Source organism: Saccopteryx bilineata, chromosome 6 (assembly GCF_036850765.1).
Source record: "Saccopteryx bilineata isolate mSacBil1 chromosome 6, mSacBil1_pri_phased_curated, whole genome shotgun sequence".
NCBI classification, from domain to species: Eukaryota; Metazoa; Chordata; class Mammalia; order Chiroptera; family Emballonuridae; genus Saccopteryx; species Saccopteryx bilineata.
In genome coordinates, this window is record NC_089495.1 from 20,816,078 (window position 1) to 20,839,543 (window position 23,466).

At 46.0% G+C, this 23,466-nt stretch overlaps 1 protein-coding gene and 1 non-coding gene across 5 annotated transcripts in view; both read left to right on the forward strand.

The window, feature by feature from the left end:
- The window catches only part of DLC1 (DLC1 Rho GTPase activating protein), a 368,734-nt gene that overhangs the window by 341,001 nt on the left and 4,267 nt on the right, over nt 1–23,466 (forward strand). For all 4 annotated transcript variants that reach the window (XM_066236537.1, XM_066236539.1, XM_066236540.1 and 1 more), the window contains 10 exons: nt 2,758–2,839; nt 9,304–9,367; nt 12,149–13,581; nt 14,265–14,441; nt 17,116–17,275; nt 17,398–17,596; nt 19,489–19,702; nt 21,254–21,368; nt 22,025–22,243; nt 23,053–23,270. In XM_066236537.1, coding sequence (XP_066092634.1) covers nt 2,758–2,839; nt 9,304–9,367; nt 12,149–13,581; nt 14,265–14,441; nt 17,116–17,275; nt 17,398–17,596; nt 19,489–19,702; nt 21,254–21,368; nt 22,025–22,243; nt 23,053–23,270 — 2,881 coding nt within the window. The remainder of the gene's footprint in view (nt 1–2,757; nt 2,840–9,303; nt 9,368–12,148; nt 13,582–14,264; nt 14,442–17,115; nt 17,276–17,397; nt 17,597–19,488; nt 19,703–21,253; nt 21,369–22,024; nt 22,244–23,052; nt 23,271–23,466) is intronic.
- On the forward strand, nt 2,241–2,373 carry LOC136309808 (small nucleolar RNA SNORA5). Its single transcript, XR_010726448.1, has one exon. It is a non-coding gene; the product is annotated as a small nucleolar RNA SNORA5 (small nucleolar RNA).

The following is a 23,466-nucleotide window of genomic DNA, read 5'->3' on the forward strand; positions in this document are numbered from 1 at the left end:
AGCTTGGAAGTGGCAGACATGACCAGCAGGTTGCCTTGAAGAGGGAGGGACATGGAGTTGGGTGGGAGTGTGCTTCCCGCTGGCAAATTGGGCAGAGACCATAGAGCTAAATTAATTACCTAAGTTAGAGTACCTGGTCATCTTGTAACCCAGACTGAATATATGATTTTCCCATGAAGGTGGAGCAAGAATTATTTTATTGTTAGACTATGTAATCTAAAAAATATCTCCAATTACTTTTTTCTTTAAAGATACTTGGTTAACCTGCATGTTGATTATGATGGAATTGCTTATCTTTCCTTTAGAGAGAATGTTTGACCTATTAACATGGAGAGAGTAGCTCTGTCCTTCAACAGTACTTTGGGGGAGAGGGGCCAGCATTCTATTGGATTTTCAATTCACAGCTCTCCTGGAGGTGGGGAAGATAATTGCATTTGCAGTGGTGGTAACAGGGCTGTCCTTTGTTCCTTTTGTTCTCCTATTTAGAAGTTAAATTTCCTTCAATTATGTTCATTTTTGGTGTTGACTTGCTGCCAAGCAGCGCTTTCTTGTGATGTGTGTGTTTGCTAAGACGCAGTTCCAGTCTCTGTCTTACTGTTTTCCCAAACCTAAAATGCAGATTGTATTTTCACAGGTTACATTTCGGGCTCCCTTCCTAGTCACAGGTCTTTCTGAAGCAGAAGCCTCCTTTTGAGGTGTATTGTTCTGGGCTGAATCTCTCCCCTTCTTCCTGCCACTATGAGTTGGGTGCGTGGTACGCTCGCTCCACACACCAACCCACACATTCCTTGTCTTCCTGTTCAGCTTTATTTTGGTCCTTGGCAATTTTTACTTCCTGCCTTTAAACCCAAGCTGGAAGTTTAAATCCTGACCTGAAGAACTCTGAGAACTTCTTCTGTACATCAATAAATCATCGTCTTTTAAAAGCCAGTCCTTTCAAGAAAGAGTTTAGTCAAATAAGAGAAAATTATTGATTCAATTATTGCACTCCTCTCTTGCTTTTAGTCCCTACTGACCCTAGAATTTTTCTTTTAATAAACACAAAATTTTAAAGTTAATTTGGATTAAGAAATTAATCCTAAAATACAGCCCTGGGTAAACTAAGCTAGGGATTGCTGAAATAACATAGTTGCTCTCTCATATACACTTCACAGGCATGGGAGCTTTTTAAATTTATGGATCTGATGTTATACTGCGGAAGTATTCGAAATATATTCTTTAATGTCAGCTCTGTTATTTAATACTGAAGAGTTTTTGGTGTCTGTCAAAATGAAAGGCAGTGGAACAACGTTTAGGCAGCTTTGCTGTCTGCCTGCGTGTGTTGACTGAGTTTATGTTCACTGTAAGCACCCTCTCTCATTTCCGCTCTATTGGTGCCATTACTCATTCACCCAAGAGACTTGGTTTGTAAGTTATGTAAGTGAATAATGAGATAGAATCCTACAATACTAAATTTCATAGGTTTTTCCTAAATCTCTGGGGTAGAGCTACCTCATTGGTTTTTCTAGGTTAACTCCAGCCTTCAGAAGAAAAAGAATAGACTATCACACTCATGTTAGTTTTCAAAAAAAAAAAAAAAAACTAGTTTAAAAAAAAAGTTAAAAAAAAAAGAAAGAAAAGATATCTTTAAGCATTATCTCTAGAAAATAAATTAGTCATGAAGCATTCTGTAATATAATTGATGGGAAGACCCATTGTTACCTCTAACAGCTGAACCTCTGAAGAAGAGTAACATGCTTTTGTCTCCTGTTCATTCCAAAGCCGTTCTAAATGTCTGGTGGTACTTCTGGTCTTCTCCCTACTTGGATTTTTCTTTGTCTTTTTAGGAGGGGGGGATTTTTCAACAAAAGATAAAAAATGAATTCTCCCATTGAGTTGACTGTTTCTCCTTTTCTGCTTTTCAGTTCTGTTAGAACTCCTCAGTGTTCTAAGACTTATTGGGCTCTTCTACAGATTAAGGGATTTAGAATTCCGTTGGCCTTCTGTTTTAGAGGGAGCTATGTAAACTCCTAAAAATCCAGCTGGAAGGGCTAATGTGTGTGTTTAAAAACAGCATATCCTGAATTCTCTTTGGCTTTTGATGCCCTGCACACGGTTAGATTCGGTTTGCCACCACTGGCCATTGTTCTCTACGTCTTTCCTTGGCCCTGTTTTCCGTGCCTTTTTTTTCCTGGTCATGTGTGAGCAAAGACACACATGGGGAAAAAAAATAAACAGCCACTTTAAAAGGGAGCATCCTTCGCAGCGTGTGGAGTTCAGTGCCTGCCCCGCCCATGGCAGGCTCTGGCCCAGAAGGCTGCCACAGAAACACTGTGACTCATGGGCCTGATCCCCTCTGCTGGGCCTCAGGGATAAATTTGGTTACAGACACCAGGAAAAGAAAAAAAAAAAATTAAAAAAAAATGGAGCATCCTTCTGGTATTCATTCTAGCTTAACTTATAACTTACATCCTCGGTCTATTGCCTGCTGATGTGTTTAAAGTTGGGAAGAGTGTCTTGAACCACTTATCTTTGACCAGAAGAGATACCTTAGCCTCCAAACCACTTCACATCCTTGAGGACACTGATACAGAGTTGTCTTAAGCTGCTTCATTCTCCCATATGGACAGGGAACGAGGTGTCTGCATACAGTAGGTATTCTGAAATACTTCACAGTGTTTCCTCCCCAACCCCTTGCTACACTGGGCTCCTTTGGCAGGAACCTAGGGTGCTCAACAAATGTATTTGTTTTTTATTTTTCTATTTATTTCTTTTCAGATCTCCTGTTCCCTATTGATATTTCCTTGGTCAAGAGAGAACATGATTTCTTGGACAGAGATGCCATTGAGGCTTTATGCAGGTAAATGGAAATGTTTTAAACATTTTTACTTTTTTTTTTTTTAAGAACACTATGCTTATCACCAAGATGGTTTTTGTTTACTTTTGTTCTAACTAATTATGTCAGATCTTTGATATGCAAGTGGGTATGTTGATTTACTTCACTATGAAGCATAGGCCTTTTAATTAAAACAAGTAAAATTCTATTATTTAGTATTGCCAGTAAAGTAGCACTGCCCTAGGAGGTACTTAAATAGTACTACTGTTCCATATTCGATACTCAGATAGCTGATTTCAGATGGTCCAGAAACTTGGAACTGGATTTTTAAAAAGGCAGTGGAATTGGGTACACAGCCCCAACCAGGAACCCTAATAGAGTCAAGGCTGCTGTTTTCTACATGGAAATAACACATTCAGAGGAATAAATTGGGGGTAGGGGATTATGGCACACTAGAGTCAGGAGGACCATTGCTTGAATTCCAAGCAAGCTTTTCTGAACCTCTTCTGCTTTTCCAGGTACAAAATGTAACAGTAGAATTAAATAAGGCTGGAAAGAACTCAACCCAACCTTACAATGAACAGGCAGTAAATGAGCACTGATGTGAAATGTGCATAAAAATGTCATATACTCTTGTGCGTTGTGCCGGTGGGTCTTCAGGCCAAAACATCAAAATGAAAGTAATAAAACATGCCTCAGGCAGCAATGGGGCACTGACGGTCCTTCCAAATGTCATGACATTTAGTTCATTTTAAGTAATCTTCCCTTGTGATTTTTCTCAAAACCTAGAATCCATAAAAGCTGTATTCTAGGGTGGGGGTGGGGGGATTATATGTAGACAGAATTTACATGCTGATTCGACTGTAAAATTGAAATTGAAATAAATTTTCTTTTAATTTCAGTATTTGCACTTGGAAAAAAACATTAGTAAGATAGAATAACATCCAGTATTTATTTCCACTTTGTTGGCAAAGAAAGCAATGCTATCTCTGTTGAAAGTACTGTTTTTAGCCTTTCTTATGGATTGCAATGTTTTTTGAAGCAGCTAACTTAAGCAGTGGTTTTGAGAATAATAGATGATTAGAATGGTAGATGAAATAGACCAGGGTTCATGGTTTAAGATAGAAAAAACTGCCCAAGCATCACAGAGACACTGTCGCTTTAGGGACTCCAGCTCCCGGGTCCAGGCTGCAGCGTGTCATGCCAGAGCTATGTCCCCTGGAATGAGAAGCTCGTGCTGTCGACGGGGGGCGGGGGAAGCAGGCAGCATCTGGAATATAAACCACCGCACACATTTTTTAAATGTTTTCACGCTTAGCTGTGCGGCAGCATTCATTTATTTTCAACTCATCCTCGGTGATAACACATGGAAATGAGGCCGCTCCTACGACGCAGCCAAGCACGTATCTACCCACGCGTCACACCTCCCGTTTCATAGGCTCTCAGCCACTGAGAGAGCGCGCCCGCTGGACAGCCGGCAACAGCTTGGGAATTCCTGGGTCAAAAAATACCACTGCAACATCGTAGCCCAAAGGGTCTTGAATGCTTTTTCTTTTTCTTTTTCTTTTTTTTTAATATTTGAATATCAATTTGAAATGTAGCTGCCCTGTTCCGAGGGGAAGGGCGTCCTCTGTGATTGCCACCAGCGCTCCTCACCATTCGAGGGGCTGCCTTCCTTTACAGGGAAACCTAGGCCCTGGCTATTCTCGAAAAGCCTCAAAGCAGCTAGCTAGCCCTTGGTCCGCGTTTGGACTCTGCCGGGTATTGTGACTGGGCTTTGGTTCCCGCTTAAGCGTAGGACAGTATCTCCCCGGTGACCTGTGAGCAGGGAAAGTCACGATGGCTGTCCCGGGGCTTCAACGCGGACGCCCAGATCTGAACAAGTGGGGAAAGGCTGGAGGTTGGATTTTCTTTTTTAAAAAACAAAACCTTCTGAATTCACAGTAAGGGTCATCAGCTTTTTCGTAATGGGAACCCCGAGGGCTCTTGTCCACATGTGCACGTAAATAGACTTTCTGGAAAACGTCTCTCCTTCTGGGAGGCCTAAACAAATATTCCAGGAAAAAAGGTGGGAGCCATCTGCAGGTTCCAGTTCAACCCTCTTCCTTTGAAAGGTGCTCCAGGTTCTGAGCTGTCAGCAGAGCAGTGGGAGATACTTGTTTTACTGACCATGTTGCCTTCGTCTCGTTTGCGGCTAGCCTCTTCCTGTACTTCTCAGCCCGTGGAATTCAGAGGCCAGCAAACCAGGAATCCGTACTGTAGCTTGAAATTCCCCTTGTGGAGATATTTTGAGTAGTTGGTGTTAAATACAGATGTTGATATCATTACAGAAACTCAGTTGAAGTTCTGTATCAATAAAATATTAACTATTTAATATTTTTACTTAAAACATTTTTAAGTTTACTTTAATAAAGTAATTCTTACATGATTTTTCTTTCCTGCCACCATCACCTCAACACACACACACACACACACACACACAGATGTTACAAGTGTTTCCACGTACACACTAATGTTCTCTTTAAAGATTTACTATATATAAAACATTTGTACAACTTACAACCTTTGCAGATCTTATAACTCCTTTGGTCAAAAATCTGGTAAGAACTGATCTCTTAACAGAGTCTTCAATATGAAGTTTAGTAACAACCAAAAGTTATAATTATGGAACTACTCAGTGTTTTGGATGTGGAGTGTTATCTGACATCTTTATACTCACGCTGGAAAGGGATTTATGTATTCATTTCCTTGGAGAGATTGGCATCTGTCCCAATCTTGCTAGCTCTACTGTCTAACTCAGCCCCCAGGATAAAGCCAAGATTATGGGAGTCACATTCCATATTAACACTGGAGGGGTGACTCGCTTGTCTTGGAGCATATGAGACAGTAATGCAAGCTGTGACCTACTGTTAGAATACCTTTTGTGAAATATTCTCTGTCTATAACTTCGGAAAAATATTCCATATGGCTCTTTCCTTTGGAGTTACAACTGACGACTCCTCCAGATACTCCAAACAGTTACATAAATAAGGTGATAATCAGACATTGATAACTAGCTATTCGTACTGTTATCTTCAGTCTGCACTTTGTTCCAAACCAGCCCCTGAAACGCCTAAGCTGTCGACAGCATAGTATAGTATAGTAGATTTTAACCTTGTTAATATTTCTGTTCTATGAAGAGGGAAGCAAATAATTTTTTTTTAAGTAATTGCATGCATTCCAAAAAGTTATCTTTAAAATTTGGAACAACTTTTATTTATCAGATCCTGGGAAATTGTTTCTTTTTCTTTTTTCTCTCTTTTCTTGTACTTTTCTCTGTTTTCCTTTGGAGGAAGAGGCCCATATGCCCCCTGTTACATTTTTATCAGAGCGCTTCAAGCAGCCTGCAGCAAAGCTCTTGAACCTTTGATGGCCCACCCCTGAGCGCCCTCCCCCTTCAGAGCAGGGTACAAGTTGCCCAGCAGATAAGACTGACAAATTCCTGCGGGGCTGAGCCCTGTGAGGGCCTAGGGGTCAGAACTGCCGGCTCTGGACAGATGGCATAATACAAGGAATTGTACTTAGGATGTTAGCTGCTCTCGTACATTATCACGATTAACCTTTATTTTAATAAGGACTGAAGAGGCTACCGTTGTTGAGTGCCACAGCCACCGTGTGTTAATCATGTGGCCTTGGATAAGACTCATGACCTCTCTGAGCCCCCGTTCTCTCATCTATACAATGAAGTTCAGTAGTAGTAATACCTGTACCTTAGGGTTGTTGTGAGGACCAAGGTGGAATAATACATACGATGTATAGGCATAGTGCCTGACCCAGAGCGAGCCTCCGACTGGTCTAGCTGGAACTATTATCTAGGCAACGTCCCACCAGTAGGCATTCTTTGGAGGTCCGAGGAAACAGATGAATCCCACATAAACCCCAGGGAATAACTTCCAGGCGTCAAACTTGAAAGGCCAAGAGGTCCCCAGTTCAGACCTGGAGCCTCCTTGAAAAAAAAAGGAAGTGCCATTAGTTCGGCACTACCAACAGAAAAAGATAACATTGACCTTTAAAAAACTAGCCTCCTGGGTCCTTTTTGTTTGACTGAAATCTAGAGTTTGTGAAGTAAGCCCCTCTCATACCCCCATAGGCCTCTATGCCTAGTAAACTTGGTTATAAACACCACTCAACCATTAAAGCCCAAATGAAGTCAAGTGGGTATTTGGTTACAGGTGTGATTAATGAAACCCAGATCTAAGACTAACTGTAACCATTCCGGAGTCTTTAAATCTTGAGTACGAAAACACTGTGGGTGTAAGTCCTTGAAGTAATGATGCCCCTTAAAGAGGGACTGATAGCCACTCATTTGAAGGTCTGTGGACTTTTTCTTAGTTGCCCATCCCGCCAACACAGTTTTCCTGAACCCGGGTGCTCTCTAGAGGCTATCCCAGATCTCCTGTAACCTGTGAAATCAAAGGCAGTCTTTTCAGCAAGCAAAAATGCCTCCTATCCTCCAGCATGACAGAATTGTCAGACAAGCTGCAAGAGCAGGATTAGAAACCCGAAGACTTGACGAGGTCCCGTGGTCAGTTTGAATTGGTGTGAATTAAACGCTCATCCTTTGAAAACAGAAGAATTGCAATAGTAGGGATAACCGGAAGACTGGTGGTGTGAACACAGATAGCGTTCAAGGCTCATTTGAGGAAGATGAAGAAATGATCATCTGGATAGAATTGGGGCTTGATGGACTGTCCTTCACACTTTTGTGTATCATTTATTCCTGCATATGTAAAGGGTTTCTTTCTGCAGCTGTTGAATGAGTTACCAGTGAAGGGTTTTTGTTTTTTTTTTCCTTTAAGTATTTCATTTTCAATGAAAAGAAGTTATTTCCCTAAGTTTAAATTAACACTGCATTTGGCTGGAGTAAAAAAAATAAATAAAAAGTACAAAGTTACAATATGAACTACTGTTTCAAGTGCTCATTTTTTTGTTTTGTTTTTTTGTTTTTTGTTTTTTTTTCAAAGTGAGAAACAGGGCAGCAGACAGACTCCTGCATGTGCCCGACCAGGATCCACCCAGTATACCCATCAGGGGGCAGTGCTCTGCCCTTCTGGGGTGTTGCTCCACTGCAACCAGAGCCACGGAGCCATCCTCAGTGCCCGGGCCAACTTTGCTTCAGTGGAGCCTTGGCTGTGGGAGGAGAAGAGAGAGACAGAGAGGAAGGAGAGGGGGAGGGTGGAGAAGCAGATGGGTGCCTCTCCTGTGTGCCCTGGCCGGGAATCGAACCCGGGACTTCCACACGCCGGGCCGACGCTGTATCGCTGAGCCATTCGGCCAGGGCCCCAAGTGCTCATTTTTTAACTCTGTAAGATTTTGATCCTCGAAGCTTCCATAGACAATATTTTTCATAATCCTTTGCACTATTGCTGTAACTATACCAAACACAATTTTATGCTGAAATAGGAAGTTGTAAAAAGATAAGGGCATAAAAGAGGGCTCAAATTTCATTTCTGTAGAAGAACTCACCAGATTTTTTGCAAAGAACTCACTACATTTTAAAAACAAGCTAAGATTATTAGTTGTTGGAAACAAATAAAATTGTTTTATGCTTGTATGCGAATTTTGACTTGCGATAGAACGTGTGTGTTTGACCAGCATCCCTGCTGGCGCCTCGTGGCCGCCTCTCTTTCTCTGAAAGGGGACGTCGCTGGCATTTACTTCTTGGCACTGCCTGGAGCTGCCTTGTGGCTCACACGGGAGGTCACTGCGACTTGTTTGTTCATGAAGACTCAGAGGCACTGACAGCACCATACAGTGTGCCATTTTACTATGAATGATAGTAAAGTGAAATTTAAATGAAAAAAAAACACCAAGAAATATAGAGGTATTTTTGAGCTACTCACTTTTTTTTTTCTTTTTTTTATTTATTTTTTTTCATTTTTCTGAAGCTGGAAACAGGGAGAGACAGTCAGACAGACTCCCGCATGCGCCCGACTGGGATCCACCCGGCACGCCCACCAGGGGGCGACGCTCTGCCCACCAGGGGGCGATGCTCTGCCCATTCTGGGCGTCGCCATGTTGCGACCCTCCTGGGTGTCGCCATATTGCGACCAGAGCCACTCTAGTGCCTGGGGCAGAGGCCCCAGAGCCATCCCCAGCGCCCGGGCCATCTTTTTGCTCCAATGGAGCCTTGGCTGCGGGAGGGGAAGAGAGAGACAGAGAGGAAAGCGCGGCGGAGGGGTGGAGAAGCAAATGGGCGCTTCTCCTATGTGCCCTGGCCGGGAATCGAACCCGGATCCTCCGCACGCTAGGCCGACGCTCTACCGCTGAGCCAACCGGCCAGGGCTGAGCTACTCACTTTTTAAAGACATTCCTAATCCTCTTCTGAACTATAGCTCTTAATGGATACAAGGAAACTCATTCACATGTCAACTCTTTGGGGGAAAAAATATTTATCCACCCCGTCAGTGGTGTCCCATTGTTGCTAATGTTGTTTCTCTGTTCTCTAGGCGTCTAAATACTTTAAACAAATGTGCGGTGATGAAACTGGAAATTAGTCCTCATCGGAAGAGAGTGAGTATGTAAAGTGTATGACAGGACGGGAGAAAAGGGGGAGACCAGAAACTCGATTATGTGTTTAATAATAGGTTTTTGTTTTCAAATTCTCCTATTTACTTGTTCTACAAAACATCGACATTCTTTTTCTTTTTGTATTTTTCTGAAGTGAGAAGCAGGGAGACAGAGAGACAGACTCCTACATGTGCCCAACCAGGATCCACCCAGCATGCCCACTAGGGGGCGATGCTCTGCCCATCTGGGGCGTTGCACCATTGCAACCGCAGCCATTCTGGCACCTGAGGAGGAGGTCATGGAGCCATCCTCAGTGCCCAGGCCAACTTTGCTTCAGTGGAGCTGTGGTTGTGGGAGGAGAAGAGAGTCAGAGAGAAAGGAGCGGGGAAGGGTGGAGAAGCAGATGGGTGCTTCTTCTGTGTGCCCTGGCCAGGAATTGAACCCAGGACTTCCACATGCCAGGCCGATGCCCTACCGCTGAGCAAACCAACCAGGGCCTAAAACATTGACATAATGCTATAAATCAGTCACATTTACCAAAGACTGTGTAGCCTTACGTAGTTGAGACCAGTAGCTACAGCCAGCCAGTAAATTGTTTTTTTCCTACTGTATTGTTTGAGTTGTAATTGACCTATAATACTATAGTTTCAGGCGCACAGTATAGTGATTGGAGCAATATACATACTGCTCACAAAAATTAGGGGATATTTTATCACTTCATATTCATTTTGAAATACCCCCTAATGTTTGTGAGCAGTGTATATACTGCAAAAAGATCCCCACAATTAAAGTCTAGTTAACATTTATTACCACATGTAGTTGCGGTGTTTTTTTTTCTTGCGATGAGAACTTTTAAGATCTCTCTTAGCAACTTCCTAATATGCAGTACAGTATTACTAACTATAGTCACCATGCAGCACATTACATCCCCAGGACTTAATTTTGTACCGTTTTACCCTCTTCACCCATTTCGCCCAACCCCTCCCCCCACCATCACCTCTGGCCACCACCAGACTCTTCTCTGTTCTATGAGTTTTCCTATTGTGTTTAATCTAAACAAATCATCTATCTTGCCTCCTTAACTCAGTGCCTACTCTGTCTTAAAGGGACAGTGCTTAAGGCATTGTGGTAGAGCTTGCCTTGCTCCTTACAGAAATTACAGCTGGTTCCCAGGTATAAACAGTAAGTGTGTTGCAGGGCTGCAGAGACTCGAGTGAAGGCTGGATTGTGGGCTAGTGAAGAATGATAGGAGTTTTGGAAGGAGGAAAGGAATTGGGAGAGAAAGTAGAGCAGGAAATCCCACACGTTCTAGTCAAACGATGACACATAACTGAATCGGATGGTATTTTTTTTCTAGGCATGAAGTGTGAGGGCCTTGTATGAGATCTTAGGAGGAGAGGTGGGCGTAGTAACTGGGAGTGAGTGTCACAAATTAGAGTAAACAGGAATAAGTTTGGTCAAAGAACATACTTCTGACTGTTCAGAGCACAGGTGTTAATTACCCTGGAGTCCCTGATTTCTAACAAATTGTCTTCTTGGGGGAGTTAAACCTTTTAAACGAATGAACTGGAAGCTCAATAGTCACTGAGCTGTGGAGAGGAGGCTACAAGTCAGCGACTAATGCTTTTTGACTCACTGTCCTGTGAAACGTGGGCCATACGGTACTTCCCACACCAGTGCATCATACTGAATCGTGCATGCTTTTCAACATTTCGCCTGAAAAACTCAGCTGCTGGAGCTTGTGGGACAGCATAACCCCAAATGCTGCCCATAAATCAAGCAAAATCAGCAAAGATGTTACTTAGTGTTTGTGAACAGTACGTGTTGTCAGGACTGGGTATTTGCGAAACCTTGTTAAATTGCCTGGAGCAGGCCTGAGGCTGAAACCTCACAGGACACTTGTGGCATTAGCTCTAGACCCCGTGTCTGGTGGGGGGAGGGAGTGGAAAAGAACAGGTAGGAGAGTGAAAAGCGTTAGACTGAAGAGATGTGATGGCTTACCTTTGCTTGTGTCTTTTATTCTGTTAGGAGAGCCTATGAACTTTTAGGGTGACTTAAGACTTCAGTTCCCATTCTTCTTAGTGTTTGAAAACTACCTTTTTCATTGCAGACGGGAATATAAACACACACTCTCAACAGACAGCAAAATTGGAGGCAGAGCAGAGGGAGTCCTACCCGCTGCTGACTCCAGTTCAAAATATTTTGCATGCCTGGAATTTTCACAGATCTCAGAGGTTCCCACTGTGAGCCATTACAGAACAGCCTATAGATCTCAGAGCTTCCATAAAATAACTCTTATTGCGCTTGAAACACTTGGTCAGGCTTTTTCCTGTGACATTCTCTACATACATTGTTGTTATTTTTTTTAAATAATAAAGATTATACGGGGGCTCAACTCTGGTGGTGTACTCTAAGCCAGTGGTCCCCAACCCCATTTGGTAATGGTCCGCAGAGAAAGAATAAATAACTTAAATTATTTCCGTTTTATTTATATTTAAGTCTGAACGATGTCTTATTTTTAAAAAATGACCAGATTCCCTCTGTTACATCCATCTAAGACTCACTCTTGACGCTTGTCTCAGTCACGTGATACATTTATCCGTCCCACCCTAAAGGCCGGTCCGTGAAAATATTTTCTGACATTAAACCAGTCTGTGGCCCAAAAAAAGGTTGGAGACCACTGCTCTAAGCAGTCTCCTCGTCCCCGGGACCTCAGCACGGGTCCTGCTCCTCACTCACTGCTTGCCTGACCCAGGGATGAATGGCGTTATTCTGTCTTTTCAGAGTGAGGATTCAGATGAGGATGAGCCTTGTGCAATAAGTGGCAAGTGGACTTTCCAGAGGGACAGCAAGAGGTGGTCCCGGCTTGAAGAGTTTGATGTCTTTTCTCCAAAGCAGGACCCAGCCCCTGGGTCCCCAGAGGATCCCCACGTGAAGAACGCCCCAAGCCCGAGCCATGAAAGCATGCTGATGGACCTCGGCGAGCGCCAGGAGGTGGCTTCCGTCCGCAGCCTCAGCAGCACCGGCAGCCTCCCCGCCCACGTGCCCCACAGCGGGGACGCAGCGACACCCCGGACGAACTCCATCATCAGCGTCTGTTCCTCCTCCGGCAACTTCGTAGGCAACGATGACTCCTTCTGCAGCCTGCCCTCTCCCAAGGAACTGTCCAGCTTCAGCTTCAGCATGAAAGGCCACGAGAAGAACGCCAAGTCCAAGACGCGCGGCCTGCTCAAGCGCATGGAGAGCCTGAGGCTGAAAGGCTCCCACCCCGGCAAGCACAAGGCGCCCTCCAAGCTGGGGCTGATCATCAGCGGGCCCGTCCTGCAGGAGGGGCTGGACGAGGAGAAGCTGAAGCAGCTCAACTGCGTGGAGATCTCCGCCCTCAACGGCAACCACATCAACGTCCCCATGGTACGAAAGAGGAGCGTGTCCAACTCCACGCAGACCAGCAGCAGCAGCAGCCAGTCCGAGGCCAGCAGCGCCGTCAGCACGCCCAGCCCCGTCACCAGGACCCGGAGCCTCGGCGTCTGCAGCAAGCGCGTGGGCATGTACTTAGAGGGCTTTGACCCCTTCAGCCAGTCCACGTTCAACAGCATCGCCGAGCAGAACTTCAGGAACCGCGAGGGCTGCCCGGAGGACACGGTGTTCTACATCCCCGAGGACCACAAGCCTGGCACTTTCCCCAAGGCCCTCTCCAATGGCCACTTCTCTCCCTCGGGGAATAGCAGCTCCGTGAACTGGAGGACCGGCAGCTTCCACGGCCCCAGCCACCTCAGCCTGAGGAGGGAACACAGCAGCGACAGCCCCAAGGAGCTGAAGAGACGGAACTCCTCCAGCTCCATGAGCAGCCGCCTGAGTATCTACGACAACGTGCCCGGCTCCGTCCTCTACTCCAGCTCGGGTGACCTGGCCGACCTGGGAAACGAGGACATCTTCCCCGAGCTGGACGACATCCTGTACCACGTGAACGGGATGCAGAGGATAGTCAACCAGTGGTCGGAGAAGTTCTCGGATGAGGGAGACTCGGACTCGGCCCTGGACTCGGTCTCGCCGTGCCCGTCCTCTCCCAAGCAGATACACCTGGACGTGGACACCGACCGAGCCACGCCCAGCGACCTGGACAGCACGGGCAACTCGCTGAACGAGCCCGAGGAGCCCTCCGACATCCCGGAGCGGAGAGATTCCGGGGTGGGGGCCTCCCTGACGAGGTCCAACCGGTAAGAGCTTGGTTCCCTCTCCCCAACGCGGGAGCAGTGGCGGAGGGAACACTGGCTGGCGCCCGGGGCACAACACTTGATTGGCGCCCCCTCCCCCCCCCAGAAACACATATAGTAATATAATATATAGAATTTACTCTTAATAAGAATATAATACAAATAATAATAGAATGTAGTACCTACCTTAAAATATCTATAATATATTACGAATCGTCACTACCTAACTATGCTTCTACTGAGCTTTTCTTGTTTGTCTTGGAGACCATTTGGCGTCCCTCTGCGAGTAGCACGAGGCGTGATAGACCCCCTCCTCTTCCCCCTCGCTACGCCACTGGGAGGGAGGGAGGGTCAGAACGAGACTGCGCTAGTTGTGGAGGGGGAGTCGGACTGGGTATAAGTCTGGCATTGTACAAGAATGGTTGTTGTTTAATGGGTCTGGACTTTCAGTTGGGGAGGAGGAAGTAAGCTCTGTGGATAGATGGTGGTGATGTCTAACAACATGAAGGTACAGAACAGCCCTGAACAGGAGTTCAGATGGTCAATTTTATGTGTTGTGTCAGAGTTGAGTCCTCTCCGTCCCTGAGACGAGATGCCAGGGAGCATCCCCCTGCTGGTCTTGCATCTGCCTGTGAACAAGCCCGTGGACCCCCCCCCCCCCTGACTCCCTTGCATTTCTCTCGTAGGCACCGGCTGCGGTGGCACAGTTTCCAGAGCTCCCATCGGCCGAGCCTGAGCTCCGTGTCGCTGCAGATCAACTGCCAGTCTGTGGCCCAGATGAACCTGCTGCAGAAGTACTCCCTCCTGAAGCTAACTGCCCTCCTGGAGAAATACACACCTTCTAATAAGCATGGCTTCAGCTGGTAAGCATTGAAACTGCTCCGTGAACTATAATTGAGAATGTTTCCGGTCAGCTCTTGAGGCTGTCCCAATAGCGAGTATGTGACAGTTCTACCCTTTTAATATCTTTGGCCTGCCATCCTCATGTAGTCTAGTCACTCTCTGCCTAGTTGAGGCCACATTTGATACTGCTGAAGCCAGTATAGCTTGAGGGATACCCGCAGGGTGGGTTGGCTGAGTTTGCAGCTGTCTGAGTGACAGATTGCCAGTTGACAGGGTGAGAATGCGTCCCTGTTCCATCGGAGTGTGCAGGCGCCTCCTCCCAGAGGTAGGAGTAGGAGTAGCCCGCCGGAGGTGACTGTGTATATACAGTGTCAGACTGTAGTTTGGAAAAAAGAAAGGAAGAATGTTGTTTTCAACCTTTTTATACTTGGAGACTGATGAACATAGGAGAATTATTTTGGGAACTGCCAAGGCAGAAATCACCTTGAGCATAAGCAAATTCACCTATAAGGTCATTAAGCTCTATAATCTTCATAAAGCATCGGGGTGGTTAACTCTTTCAAGAACCGGCACAAAGTTTCTGGCAGACCGGTCTGTGAACTGGCGGTTGAACAACACTGGTATAGATCATAAGATGTTATGAGACCGACTTTAAAATGCTTAGTGTGTAAAGTACTTGGCTTTATGATTTCTGAAGGTATTTTTGGTGTGATTGTTTACAGCGTCACTCAGAAATTGACCTGTGTTGAAGACTTTAGGTTATGATTTTTCCAGCAAAGACTCTTACATGGTGATTGGTGCATCTCAGGAAATTCACTACTCTAAGATATTATATAGTAAAATGTACAATGAAGAGAAAAATTGTCAGATGAACTGTCCATAATTACAGAAAATAGGGCCCTTGGTGTGTATAACTGTTGGGCTGGGTGGGTAATGGATATGACCTAATATGTACGAATCTTAATTTTTTTACTCTCAGTGCAAAACAGAGAAATGTATCTAGCTTGACATCCCCGCGCATTCTGCAATGCCACCTGGGTATCCTTAAACCTTTTTACGCATCTGAGTGTTTATTATCCAACTGCACAACCACTGTTTTGCTAAAAACGGAGAGGCAGCCCTTTCCACTGGCAGTATTCTCTAGCAAGCCAGTGCGGCCTGAGAATCCGCAGGGCAGGGCAGCGTAACTGGCCTCCCCCTCTCCTCGGGACGCATAGTGAGTTTGACTTCAGCATCAAAGCACCCCCTGTTCAAAGGCTGTTATTATGTGAGCCTTGCTAAATGCAGAAGTTGTTTGTTCTGAATGACAGAAATAAGTATTGACCGGTTTATCCCCACATGCTTCAGATTCTCAGTGGAGATCGTAATGTGTTCTTTGCACATTCCGCTGCTGGGCTCTGCTTCCCCGACAAAGCAAGTATTATGCACACTTATAGCTGCCATACCGTATACTTCACTGTATGGAAATACAAATTCAGCCCCGCGTTTTAGTTTTACCTTTCCTAGAGCCATAAACAGTATGGTGCCAGGGCTGTTGGGAAGCACTCAGAAGCCAGGGCGTCTGTCTCCTGCCCTGCTCTCCTCCGTGCAGAGGGTCATGTTTCCCTGTGGGCTATTTAAAACTGCATATTTTACATTCTGATTTCTGAGCTGTCCACCCCCTTCCCACCAAACCCTCAAGAATCTGAAAGTCCATAATACTTCTTGAGTTCTGGTCAGTTTTTCCAGTGAGTCAAAACCAAATGTGTAAAAGCCTCGCTTTGTGGGATCCACGGAGTAGGGAGAAATTCTACACAAAATTCTTTTCCTGTTAGTCCTGGCCCTTTCTTGTCTCATTCACAGAGGTCGTTTGTAGAGCTTGACAGCATTAAATGCATGACATGGGTTTCCTGCTGTTGCCTGGACTGCTGGGCTGGACCTGGTTCCAGGACCCCAGGGGCGGGGGTGGGGGCGGGGCTCACAAAGCCCTCCTTGTTCTTCTCCATCTTCCTTGAGACACCTGAAGATGGTCTGTTCCCTGGGCTCGTCAGAATTCAGCTGACTTCCGATCACTAGCTTGGCCCCCGCTGTTGAGCTCTGGAGTTGGTTGTTCCTGTGTTTGACCCACATCATGTATTTGGTGTTTTGTCATCCAGCCTTACCTGATCCTTTTTATCCTAAACACTCTGGTTCTTATGAAGACCCCAGAAGTGATTCTTGTCCGTTTTTCACAACAAAGGGGAACTTGTTTTACAAACTTTATCACGAAGTACCTGATCAAGGTCTTGCACATTGTTTTCTGCTTCCGGTCCTTCCTGTGCCGCCATCTTGTAAGGAAGCCCATCAGTTCCCATAAGAATGGAGACCCGGTTCTGAGGGTTAACAGTGGAAGGAGCATCCCCAGTGAGGAAGCAGGACTGGCCTCACAGCCCCAACTTAGCTCCACGGCGGCACTCTCCGATGGAACAGTCTGGGAGGGCGGAAATGTCTTAAATTTGCACCGGCCGGAATGGTGGCAACTGGCCACAGATGGCTAGTGAGCGCTTGAAATGTGGCTGGTAGAACTGAGAAACTGATTTTCTAATTTTATATTAAAGCTTAAATCGCCACCTTAATAACACAGATCTAGGGACCCCCGGGGCTTACCCTGTGGCGAGGGACAAGAGTAGACAGACCAGTAAACGTCTCCTCTCCCCACCGATGTTCTGTGCGCAGGGCTGTGCCCAAGTTCATGAAAAGGATCAAGGTTCCAGACTACAAGGACCGGAACGTGTTCGGGGTCCCTCTGACAGTCAACGTGCAGCGCACGGGGCAGCCCCTGCCCCAGAGCATCCAGCAGGCCATGCGCTACCTCCGCAACCACTGCCTGGACCAGGTGAGGGCCCTGCCTGCGGGCCGTCCCCCTCGAGCCTGGGAGCTCGGCGCGTGCTGCTCTCTCTAGTTCTGTAGTGAAGACGTTGCTTTCATCTTGACACTTCCGTGTTTTCCTTCCAACAGGTTGGGCTCTTCAGAAAATCGGGAGTGAAGTCCCGGATTCAGGCTCTGCGCCAGATGAATGAAAGCGCCTCAGACTGCGTCAGTTATGAGGGGCAGTCTGCTTACGACGTGGCCGACATGCTGAAGCAGTATTTTCGAGATCTTCCTGAGCCACTGATGACGAACAAACTCTCGGAAACCTTCCTGCAGATCTACCAGTGTGAGTGTTCTCTGATCTCATTCCTCTGGGAGGTGGGATAAATTGGGACCGACGGACCCCTCTGGCTTCCTTTGGTGTCATTCTTTTGGACCCACCTGATGGCCTCTTGGAAACAGATGGCATCAGTTTCTCCTGCCTCCCTGTTTGTGGAACAGGTTTCTGTATGCCTGGGAAGTAAGGCAAACATACCGTATTTCCCCATATATAAGACGCTCCCATGTTGAAGACGCACCTTAATTTGGGGGCCCGAAATTTGAAAAAAAAAAAATGTTACACGGTTATTAAACTCAAGTTTTATTCATCATAAAATTCATACAACTCTTCATCCACGCGAAAAAGCGGGAAATGCAAGTAAAAAAAAAATCTACAACCACTATACCACTATATAAAATGCACCCTGTTTTCAGACCCCAAATTTTTTGAAAAAGGGTGCATCTTATACATGGGGAAATATGGTAAATGTTCCTTGTCATCATTGTCTAATTACTGAAGCAATTCTGCATTTCTACATTCTGATCCCAGACTCCTTCTTTCATTGGCATCTAGAATAGGGTTCTCTAAGAAGCTTAAAGGGGCCAGTACCAAGGTGTGTGTGTGTGTGTGTTTCTCTCTCCCTCTCTCTCTCTCTCTCTTTCTCCCTCCCTCCACCTTGTCCGAGGCAGTTTCCATTGCTTCACATCTCTCTAGCAGGACCTGTTGTGTTTAAAATTTCACAGGTGTCTGTGTGTTTTATCTTGATGTAAAATGAATAAATAATCTTCTTTCTGTTATTCACCTCAGCTTCTGCCAGAAATACTTGGGGAAAACAATACCCATGCCCTTCTCACTTTTAAGTAAAGCTGAAGCAATCAGTTATCTAAATTAATGATCAAGATCGGGATCCCGGCTTTCACAGCCGCGTGTTTTTCTTGGCTCAGCGCGGCCTGACAGCGCGGAGACGGGAAGCGGCTCCTCTTAGTGCGCAAATTGTCTTGAGCTGGCGGGCCGGACTTTATTTTATGAGAAATGGAGCTGGTCTGGATTATTTCATTATTTGTTTCATCCTTTCAGATTTTATGAAAACACAGGTCACATTTTCCCCACCAAGGTATTTGTTGTGTATTGTAACCATGGAGCTGTTTAATCACTTTGTCCTATGTTGCTGCATTTGAGTGACTTGATTTTTCCACCATAGGCTTTTTTAAAAGAAGAACTGGCCTGGAAGCGGAGACGTGAGGGTTGGGGTCAGCATCTTCTCCACGTGGATTACTTTATGGGTCTAATTCTCAAGCATGTATTTTTATAATGGCCTCCCAGTAGGCTTCCTCAAACTTAAAGAAATCACGACTCCAATATGTCTTTTAAATTGGCTGAATATTGGAGCGGCTTCCTGTTCCCGTCTCAGGAGAGAGCAGATCAGTTAAAATTATGAAAGTTCCCCAGAGATACTGAACATATTGTAGGAAAGACTAAGAAATCTCAATTCTTACCCTCTTATACACATCTTGGATAAGAGTCTTCATTGAAACGAAACAAAAGTATCCATGTATAATATTTTCGGTAATTGAGAAGGGCAAAGTAGGGATTTCTTAAAAAGTCCTTAGAAAAGAAAAAGTGTTCTGTACACTAAACAAACAGGCTCATATGGAGTTGAACTCGGAGGTGGATTTAGGAGTCTGTTGGCATTGTGGGTGTTTAAAATATTTTAACTCCTCTACAGGCAGGAAATACTTGAGGGTAGCGAGGCTGGTGTAGCCCTAATTTCTTCCATATTAACCTCGAGTACACTTTCTGCAAGTGCTTGTTCAGGACCGGGCTGAGGTCTTTGATGCTGAGATGTTTGCTTTGGGACATTTCCTTGCAATGTACATGGAAAATCACTGAGCTGACGGGAAAATGCTGGTGTTGTGCAGATGTGCCCAAGGACCAGCGCCTCCAGGCCATCAAGGCCGCCATTATGCTCCTGCCCGACGAGAACCGGGAGGTTCTACAGACGCTCCTTTATTTCCTGAGTGATGTCACAGCAGCTGTGAAAGAAAACCAGATGACTCCGACCAACCTGGCCGTGTGCTTGGCGCCGTCCCTCTTCCACCTCAACACCCTGAAGAGAGAGAACTCTTCCCCGAGGTACTGGGTCCGGGGGGGATGCGCACGCACCATCCATCAGACAGAGAGAGAACGCCTCCCTTTCCTTTCCATCCAGGGCTGTCCCCATGTTCTCAGGGGGCCATACCTACGTCAAGCAAGAAGGAGTTGGACCTTCTTCCTTCATTGTTCATGTACCTCTCCTGCCTTCCTCCCTCCTCTTTTCTTAGCCGTGGGCTGTGACTTCCTGAACAGCCTCATTACAGGGGAGAGACACTAGGATTCGTGCCTCGCCGTGGGAGGTGGTCACCCCGATGCTCCCCAGTCCCTTCTGTCACATTGTCATCGTGCTCCCTGCCAGCAGAGAGCCACATAGATTTACTGACCTAAACAGCTGGATGGGAGGTGAGAGGCCTGTCGCCTGAGCCTCTGCGTGGCCGGGGGGCCAAGCACCTGTCCTTTGTCGGCCCCTGAAAGGAAGTACCAAGTCTCAAAGAGCCAAGGCTCAGGTTGAACCTCCAAGTCAGGACCTGGTCTAAGACAGTGGTTTACAGAGTTTCCTGTTAGATGTCTGCCAGGTGGGCTGGCTGTAGGAGCCAGAGAATCTGGAAAATAACAAAGGCTGAGAGGTGCTCAGCACTAACTCTGTCCCAGTCCCAGCGCTGCCCCCTTGACGTGCGTCAAGTTCTCATTTAATCCTTCTGACAACCGTAGGAGGGTGACGATGACGTTGGTGTCTGTTTCACAGAAGAGGAAGTCAGTTAACTAAGTAGTTGAGCCATGTCTGAATGGAAGAAATGGCAGAGCCGGTTGAAGCTTCTGACTTACGTGAATATTTCCCGGACAGGCTTCACAGGGGAATGTGTGAGCCGAGCGTCACTAACTGGACGTGCCCTGCGGGCCGGGTCTGTCCAGCTGGTCCCGCTCCCTCAGCTCTGGAGGAACGTGACAAACGTTTCTTAGCTCGGAGCTTGGGCCCTAGCTGTGCTAGTTGAAGCAGCGTTGCTTTCGAAAGCCACACGGTGCCTGGCTATCTTTTTAACCAGTTCTGACTGTTGACTAGGCGTTCCAGCCTGAATGGGATAGAAAACAGAAATGAGCAGAAGAGAGAGGTCAGATAAGATTAAGGCGAAGCCTTTAGGAAACAATGGGTTTTCTCCTCTCTGGCAGACCCCGTTGGGGGAGGGGTCCTGTGTACTTAAATGGGGAAGAATGGTGACACTGTTGACTGGAGTGGGCAGGGCCTCCCACCCACACCCCTCCTAGCTGCTGTCTTCCTTCCCACCACACATGCATAGACCTTACAAGCTGCCCTATTTCAATAAGAACCTATTGAATGCGATGGCTTTAAATAGCCTAGATTTCATTGAAAATAGTCTCTTTCATTTGTGTGTGTGTGTGTGTGTGTTGTTGTTGTTAATAAAACTGAAAAATTCTAGTGACCACAGTAAAGCTCTCTTGAACCCTTTAATGACAGACAGGCTCCATCCAGGGCAATGGTTTATTTCTCTCCTTTGGGTTTTCTTGTCTAACACATTGATTTTAAAGTAACGTAAATATTTGAATCTTTCTCCTCCTATTTCTTCTGCCTAGAGTAATGCAAAGAAAACAAAGTTTGGGGAAACCAGACCAGAAAGATTTGAATGAAAATCTTGCTGCCACTCAGGGGCTGGCCCACATGATTGCTGAGTGCAAGAAGCTTTTCCAGGTACGGTAGTGTTTGTGGAGGACGTGAAGAGGGAGGAAATTTTATGTGCAGCAGTTGTTCATATTTTACCGCCAGTTCTTTTCCCCAGCTGGAGATTATACACATAACCCGAGAAGGTCTTATTATATGTAATATTATATATATTATAACATATAAGCTCATTAGAGTTTATATGTGTAATAAAATTGCCTACCCTCATACGCCTTTGTAAAAGCAACAAGTGGCCTGACCTGTGGTGGCGCAGTGGATAAAGCGTTGACCTGGAAATGCTGAGGTCGCCGGTTCGAAACCTTGGGCTTGCCTGGTCAAGGCACATATGGGAGTTGATGCTTCCAGCTCCTCCCCCCCTTCTCTCTCTCTGTCTCTCCTCTCTTTCTCTCTCTCTCTCTCTCTCTCTCTCTGTCTCTCCCTCTCCTCTCTAAAATGAATTTAAAAAAAGCAACAAGTGATCTGAAATAAATGCTGTATCTGAGAAGCGTGTCTCTACCATATAAGCCCTCATTTTAGTCACTTATACTGCCACTGTGACATTTCAAAGACCCCCTTGCACGACAATAAGTTCTTGAGATACCTCTTTATGAAGATTGTCTGGGTCCTTGTGAGACCGTGTGGGGTGGGCGGGGTCATCCTCCACCTGATCTCTCATGTCCTCCCAGGTTCCTGAGGAGATGAGCCGATGTCGCAACTCCTACACTGAACAAGAACTGAAACCCCTCACTCTAGAAGCGTTAGGGCGCCTTTGTAACAACGAGTCAGCTGACTACCAGCACTTCCTCCAGGACTGCATGGACAGCCTGTTTAAAGAGGTCAAAGAGAAGTTTAAAGGTTGGGTCAGCTACTCTACATCTGAGCAGGCGGAGCTGTCCTATAAGAAGGTAAGCCGTCTCCTTGTGGCCGGCCAGTTGAGTTCCAGGGGTCAGGACTTGGGTTCATCAGAGACAGGACCCTCTTACCAACACAGCTCTGCATGGGGATCTGGTCCCATTCCCTTTCTTGCAAAGCTGGGAAGTCAGGTCATTCTGATTTCCCAGGTCAGAGTGGAAGCCTGCCCGGTGAGAAGTGCTCATCGAACACTTGACAGAGGAATCAAAATGGCCAGTGCAGTCCTGCTTCCAGAGAATCACAGAGTGCCCTAGAATGTTTACTTGTGCTGTTGGGCTTTAAGGCCTTCTATGACCTACCTAGTTTTTTTCATAGTTTGGTCTGGATCCCCTTGCACACTCCACTCTGTTCTTGGCCCTTTCGTGAGTAGGGAGAGCTTGGGGGAGAAATGAACTGGTTGGGTCTGAAAGCTCTGAGCTCGGACACATGTACATTGGCTTAGCAGGGTGGCCCAGTGCAGATCTGTGTTGATACTGCCTCTCCCACCATGGAAAAAACTAAACCACAAGAGCAGTCTGGATGGCCATGCAGGCTTTGGGGTGCAAACAGAGGATCCTAGTGGGTCGCATTGACCCTAACATGCGTCCCAGAAAAACAGATGGAATGACTTGACCTGAAGTGACACCAGCGATTCTGTTCACTTTCTGACCTCCCCTCAAATGTATTCGGGATGGCAACTCATGAAAGCCATAGATAGTGATTAGCCTCTAAATGTATGACCCTATACCCAGCCAGCAGTTAGCCTTCAATGTCTAGGTGTGTGTGAAAGGTCTTAGCACTGAAAAATACATTCTCTCTTCAGGTGAGTGAAGGTCCCCCTCTGAGGCTCTGGAGGTCAACCATCGAAGTCCCCGCTATGCCCGAGGTAATTTTAAAGCGCCTGCTTAAAGAGCAGCACCTCTGGGATGTGGACCTGTTGGATTCCAAAGTGATTGAAATCCTGGACAGTCAGACCGAAATTTACCAGTATGTTCAAAACAGTATGGCGCCCCATCCTGCTCGGGACTACGTTGTTTTGAGGTGAGGGCTTGAAAATTGATTATTTTGGCAAAGACGTGCCTGTATGTCACTGAATATTATAAGATGGTGAAATGACTTAGAATAGAACGCCTCCGTAAAGTGTTGAACCCTTGCAGTAGAAAAATGTATCTACTTCTACTCCGATCATGTGTTCATCCCTGAAATGATTTGAACTCTTAGAATTGAGCTCAGAAAG